General features: G+C 39.7%; 1 protein-coding gene across 6 annotated transcripts in view; it reads left to right on the top strand.

Annotated features, from left to right (window-relative positions):
• Positions 1 to 7351, top strand: part of LOC308079287 (uncharacterized protein) — a 49912-nt gene that overhangs the window by 4524 nt on the left and 38037 nt on the right. For 5 of the 6 annotated variants that reach the window (XM_080420692.1, XM_080420693.1, XM_080420691.1 and 2 more), the window contains exons 2-4: positions 2705 to 2761; positions 2926 to 2991; positions 3652 to 3928. In XM_080420692.1, coding sequence (XP_080276818.1) covers positions 2711 to 2761; positions 2926 to 2991; positions 3652 to 3928 — 394 coding nt within the window. In that variant the 5' untranslated portion in view covers positions 2705 to 2710. The remainder of the gene's footprint in view (positions 1 to 2704; positions 2762 to 2925; positions 2992 to 3651; positions 3929 to 7351) is intronic. The other variant, XM_080420690.1, reaches the window with a different exon arrangement.

The following is a 7351-nucleotide window of genomic DNA, read 5'->3' as shown; positions in this document are numbered from 1 at the left end:
GAACAAACACTATTTCTGAACGATTGTGTCCTTTGTCAGATAATCGGTTCAGGAATATAAAAGAAAACATATCACAGGTTTTTATCCAATCAATTCGGATTTTTTTAGCACACTGTATAATTTTATTGAGGCATCTAAACAGCGGCATGTATCGTCCATAGACTGTATAAAAATCGTCTCTGGCAGTGTTGCCAGATTGTGTGAGAGAAATAAGCAACCAGGTCTAGGAAAACAAGCCCAAAAGAAGCACCGGGGGCCAGGGGTCTTCAACGTTTTCCCAAACTGATGGGGAGATGGAGCAGGGACCCCCTACCTTACCTCGACCCCATATATTGTATTATTATGTATACAATTGTGTTTCATAAACATACATGTTATTGTGCATCAATACTAAGCTATTAAAAATAATAGACAGATTAATATATTCATGCTTTTATATTAAACATACATGTACAGGTTACAGTGAGTAGGGTGGCCGCACTGCCATTTATAAACATACCTTATTAACCGAGAACAACAATCTGTCAATTGCACAATAATCATGTATACAAGCTATTCAAAATGGACAGAATCATTTATAGATATCATCATTTATTTAATGTGGAAAATGTTTTTAAAAAATATATGAAGACAAATGGATATTTAAAAACATATATATATATATATATATATATATATATATATATATATATATATATATATATATATGTATTTTTATTTTTATTGTCTAATCAAGCAACAATTTCGCGGACCCCCTGCAGTACCTCGTGGACCCCCTAGGCGTTGCGGACCCCTGTTGAAGACTTGCACTAGGCCATTATGAGCACTTTAAACCTTTACTGTATACATTGAAAATAGCCGATCTACAAGCTCACAACACGCTGTGAGCTTGTAGATCTGCTATTTAAAATAAATCTTGAAGTAAAATGTGAAATATTGAGGATTTTTTAAACACTAACAACACAAAATCTGGCACAAAACATTTCAGATGGGGGGTAGGACAAATAGCCTACATATTAATTTGAGGGTCCATGACATAAACATAATTAAGAACCAGTGGTTAAAATATTTTTTTAATTGTGAAGCCCAAGTCCAAATAATCAACTACACTTTAGAAAAAAGCCCATAAAACCGCAACCCGCAACTACCAATATTTACAAGCAACTTCACAGAAAAATAAGCCCAAAGTCGCTTATAATAAGTGGACATGGCAACACTGGTTTCTGTCTCGGCAGTATCGCCTACTTTGTGCTCTTTAGATAGCTCAATAAACTTATGCAGTGGACACATCGAAAAGCAACACAGCAGAAAACAACGTGTGATATGTCTTCTTTTATTTTCCAGAAGCAATTACTTTACAAAGGTCTCAGTCATTCAGAAATATATTTTGTTCATGAGCTGATCCACCGGGCTCTCATTAACTCCTCATTAACATCTCATTAACATGAGCTGATCCACTGGGCTCTCATTAACTCCAATGCATTCCACTGAACTCACGGCTGCAGTCTGGCTCCCATGGTGCGACGAATCTGCCGGCTGGAATTGCATGATAGCGAAAATGACGTAGATGACCCTACCTTCTTTAAATATATATTGATTGAGACAGACAGAGCATTTCCTCATTCCATTCTTACGATGGGAGTCTATGTTAGTGTCATCACTCTCACACTATATCACTCTGCTTGCTCCAGGAAAGCCAAGACAAAGACCCGCCCAACTCTTCCTCAGATTGGCTTACCGTGATATGTGACATTGTACCTTTAACCAATCATCACTCATCATGTGTAAACCTAAACCAATCAGAGGCAGAGTAGGGCGGGTCATATGTACTGTAGTGAGGTTAGAGTGACAGTCTCCTTAAGGCTATGGGACTTTATAGCCTTTGCGCTCACACCACAGGCTGTTAGCCTCTCGTCTGACTGCACCACAGGCTGTTAGCCTCTGGTCTGCAGTACAAATAGTTCATTAGTTAATATAACTTTAGACCATTATAAAATAATGAGTTAGAACACTGGACCCCCATATGACAAGGTGTTGTACCAGGGACCCCATAACATTCTTTTGAAACTAGCAGATTTACAAGCTTAAAACTTGCCGCAAGGATTCACATTGGGCGCTTGTAGATCTGCTATATTTGAACAGCCAAAAATAATAATAATATGGTAAAGAGTTTACACTGGTGCTAGATCTATGTTTACTGGTGCTATAGATCTATGTGTACTGGTGCTATAGATCTATGCTTACTGGTGCTGTAGATCTATGTGTACTGGTGCTATAGATCTATGTGTACTGGTGCTATAGATCTATGTTTACCGGTGCTATAGATCTATGTGTACTGGTGCTATAGATCTATGTTTACTGGTGTTATAGATCTATGTTTACCGGTGCTATAGATCTATGTGTACTGGTGTTATAGATCTATGTGTACTGGTGCTAGATCTATGTTTACCGGTGCTATGATGTTTACCGGTGCTATGGATCTATGTTTACCGATGCTATGGATCTATGTTTACCGGTGCTATAGATCTATGTTTACTGGTGCTATAGATCTATGTTTACTGGTAATAGATCTATGTTTACTGGTAATAGATTGTGTGTGTGTGTGTGTGTGTGTGTGTGTGTGTGTGTGTGTGTGTGTGTGTGTGTGTGTGTGTGTGTGTGTGTGTGTGTGTGTGTGTGTGTGTGTGTGTGTGTGTGTGTGTAGGACAACATGGCAGACAGGAAGCAGGCAGACATCAGGGAGGATGTTGAATCCCACTGTGTAAGTAGGAAGACCTCTGTTATGACTATTAGCTGATAAACTCATATAAATGAAGGAATAATATTATTGTTCCATTAGACAACATCAGAACAACCAGTAGAGTGTGTAATATTATAGATATTAGCTGATAAACTAATGAATAAATAATATAATTGTTCCATTAGACAACATCAGAACAGCCAGTAGAGGGCAGCAGCAGCACACAGAGGGACAGAGACAAGGAGTCACAGGTCAGCTGTAGATCTACAAACACACTGCTATGAGAGATCCTGTCATTTGGACCAAAGATATTCAATAATTAAAGATACGCCTAATGCTACACATTCTAATGGTCTCTTAAGTGAGCACCGTCTGATCTCGTTCAGATGTTTACTGGTGATAGATCCCACCAGAGGATCAGCTGGGACAGAGAAACATCCATAATAATGAGCTAAAAGTTATTAAATGAACTTTAAGCTACTATTAATGACTGTGTGAAACAGTTTCATATGTATTATAGTGATGGGCTAAAAGTTATCCACTTTACTGTATATGACTGTGTCTGTTACAACAATCAGTTTGTTGGTGATATTATTGATGTCTCCTGTAGAAAACTAATTCCACGTTTGAGATCTGTAATGAGATCTGATCCTGCATTTTTTATACATTTTTCCATTTTGATGCTAGGATGTTGACAAGTGTTTGTACACATCTTCTTCAGAGAAAAACAATACGTTCAGCTACAGTGTTTAATCTATATGGATTAGTTTAGGATATTTGTAAGTAGATTAAAATAATCTATATCTTGGTATATTAATGTGTATTCCCTGATGTACTTGACTTCATGTTCTGTTCAACCCAAAGCATTAAGAGAATGCAGCTGAGACAATAACATCCTCTGTTTGTTCCAGGAATCAACCATGGAGACACTAGAGGAACGTGTCTTGAAATGTCTGGAGTTCCTGAGAGATGATGAGTTCAAGAAGTTCCAGTGGCATCTGCAGAAGCCTGTTAACCTTGAAGGTCTCCAGCCGCTCCCAAAGAGTCTTCTGAAGGAAGCTGACAGGATGGACACCGTTGATCTCATCAAAGAGAAATATCCCAGTAAAGAGATTCCGATCGTTATCAATGTGCTGAAGAAGATCAAGAGGAAAGATCTAGTGGAGAGTTTTCAAAATACACCCAAAGGTAGGTGAAGAGAGGGTAGACATAATTATTAATTTATGTAAAATTATTCAGCCTCATTGATCACTGGTTTATTGGCAGAATTCAAGAACTGTCAGCTGTTTGCAATAACCAAATAAAACAAGAACCATTTAAATGGCTCAACACAACTAAAACTACTGCAGGCTCCAAATGATTCCACCCTTCATGATAACCACATGTAGTACTCAGTAGATCCTGCTGCTGTTATGATATCTGCTGCTAACATGATCCATAGACCAGCTGCTTTCCTAAAGAATCTGGTGGCAGCCATTGTAGTCAGGTGGCTTAGCAGCATAACCGGTAAGAAGCGGATAAAAGTGACACATTTTTTATGAGGCTTCATTATGACCTACTGATGGATTCTAGCCTCGGGGCCCCAAAAAAAATTGAACCGTTGGTCATACCATCACAAATAATTTAAAATAATGTGACTTGTAGAGTGAGTGTATTGCTCTTATAAGGAGGATGCCGGCTAAAGCACATCATGGCTGCAAGCTACCCTACTCTGGGGAGATCATCTCCACTGGGGATGATCTATTGGACCTATAACGAACCTGGACATAAGAAGTAGAGGACTATTATGAATGAGTGAAGTATGAACATGATTACATGCAAAATTAGTCTGCATGCAATCAGAACTTTAGCTGGTTCACTAAAGTATAGAAAGAATGGTAGGTTAAATAGGATGACATAACAGTAAATGATTAACGTAAGTGTGAAGGCTGTAATTTAATTTGTACTGTTGCAAATAAGTTGTTTTATTGTAACAGCAAAGTCATTCAGTGTTTTTAATAACAACTATGACTCTGTGAACATTTTGAAAGGTCAGTAAACAATAACACTGAAACAATATGTTTGATGATTGTCCTGTCTGGGCAAAAGGAACAATGACACCTGTATCTTGTAATGTCATTATTGTCAGAATGTTTCATTCATTGCAAAAATAGCAGATCTACAGAACACATTACATTACAATGACACCGACTTGTAGATTGTTATTTTTGCATGACATAATCGTATGACTAAGTATAAAATAGGACTTGAGTGGTTAATAAAAGCATCTAATCTAATCAATTACGATAGTATAGGATCATTATTGTTTGCTATACTTTAGCTGTGGTAACAGGATAGGTGGCACCAAGGAAGAGTGGGCAACTAGGTGTTAAATCGGCTATTTCTTCCGAAATGTAAAAAAATATATATATTTGGAAGATTAAGTCTGATAATGATGTACCATGCATGTTCGCATCATGTATACTTTACTTTTTATTTTTTAACATTGTGGACAAAATAACCAATTTTACATCAAGGTGCCCAGATGTCCCTAGTGCCCACCTATCCTGTATCCTTAGATAACTAGACATAGTTACTTGCAACACACCACACCCCATGCAGAGTTTGCGGTTTAACATTCTTCAGATAGCTAGCAACCATTTTATGATAGAAAACATTTTTTGCATTTGGCAGCCTAATCCAAAAAAGGAGAAATAATATTTCTCTGGTAGACAGAGTCTACCTGGCACCCCTACTACTACAAATAACCAATTCAGTGAAAACCGTTACAAGATGCTCGTCATGAAGGGCAGGCATCATTTTCAGCCTTTAGTAGTCATTAAATGTGTTGAATTTCTCTATTGAGCTATTTCAATTGTCCTCGTTTCATTGGTTTATTGCAAACAGCTGACAGTTTGTGAATGTTCAATCATTTCAAGTGCAACTGTATATTCAATACATAAGTCTAGTGCATCTTTACGTATATAAGTCGAGTGCATCATTAGGTATATAAGTCTAGTGCATCTTTACGTATATAAGTCTAGTGCATCTTTATGAATATAAGTCTAGTGCATCTTTACATATAAAATCTGGGAACCCATCGCCAAATGAAAAGGAAAAACAGCACCCTCTGCTGTTTTTTACTATCTCAGTTTGCTCTGGGAGGAAGTCGACGTAGCACACCAGGCTTTTGGTCTGCCTTCAGCCTTTCACTTCCGGTGGTGCGCCTATGTTTTCATTCCCACTAACAATATTTCTACAGTCTTTAAGTATATAAGTCTAGTGCAGTCTTTAAGTATATAAATCTGTGCAGTCTTTGAGTATAAGTCTATTGCAGTCTTTAAGTATATAAGTCTAGTGCAGTCTTTGAGTATATAAGTCTAGTGCAGTCTTTAAGTATATACGTCTAGTGCAGTCTTTAAGTATATAAGTCTAGTGCAGTCTTTAAGTATATATGTCACAGGGAAATTGGCAGTCCAGGGAAATTGACAGGGGAGCGCTACTTTTATAGGCGCGGGGCGGTGCTGCGAGGCGGGGCTTTGATGCGAGGACGACGACCACAACAACAATATAACAACCAGGAAGCTACGTTAGGGGAACGCTGAAAATAAAATGGATAATATGAGAGAAATACTCAAGTAAAGTACGAATACCTCAAAATTGTACTTGAGTAAATCTACTTTGTTACTTTACACCACTATTACAAGGCTCAGTGGCGCACTTCGATAATCATTGGACTCCCCACCCACTACCACTGGGAGCCGGGGTTTGACTCCCGCTCGGGACATTACTTTTTCAAACAACCGCGGACTACTTTTTTTTCGCTGATAAAGTATAGTTTTGGACCATGACTGAGGCGCGCCGCCTTAGCAGACCTTGAGGCCGAGGAGTCGCGCCCGAGCGCCTCCAGGCGCGAGTGCCCGCGACGACCGGCCGATGGTCTGCTAGTCGACTTAAGCGCCGTCCGAGTTATGTACCGATAGGCACAGAATCGTAAATGATGTTGTGGGGACTGCGTTTGCCCCAAGTGCCACTCACTGCACTAACATAGCCCGCCAGGCCCGCCCCCTTGTGCTTCAACTGCATGGAATGAGGCTGTGTGTGTGTGTGTGTGTGTGTGTGTGTGTGTGTGTGTGTGTGTGTGTGTGTGTGTGTGTGTGTGCGCGTGCGCATGCGTGTGTGCGTGCTCGTTTGTGCATGCGTGTGTGGTGTGGGGCTCATGTCTGGCTTGCATTGCCCTCTAGCGTTGATTCTACAGAATTGCCTGAGGGGTGGTGAAAACAAGCGTACCCCTTTCATTTTCCCTGGAATGCCAATTTCCCTGTAACATATACATCTAGTGCAGTCTTTATAAGTCTAGTGCACATTGTGGGGAAAGGGTGTGCAGGTGAATTTACAGTCATAGTGTAAATAGTAATGGAACGGTTTGTTTCCCAGTGTTCCTGGGGGCGGCCATAGCTGAGTGGTTAGTGAGCCCGCCTAGGGAGCCAGAGGTCCTGGTTGCCCCAGGTACGATTCCAGGCCAGGTCAGCATATGTGTCGATGAAATGAAATTTGTCCCTGAGCAAAACTGTTAACCCCTAATTGCTCACAGGCCCTCATTGGTAACAAGACCGCAAGGACTTTCATGAA

Source organism: Gymnoscopelus braueri, assembly GCF_963280865.1.
Source record: "Gymnoscopelus braueri genome assembly, chromosome: 23".
Taxonomy (NCBI): Eukaryota; Metazoa; Chordata; class Actinopteri; order Myctophiformes; family Myctophidae; genus Gymnoscopelus; species Gymnoscopelus braueri.
The sequence above is the reverse complement of the archived record's forward strand: the minus strand, read 5'-3'. Positions and strand labels throughout refer to the sequence as shown.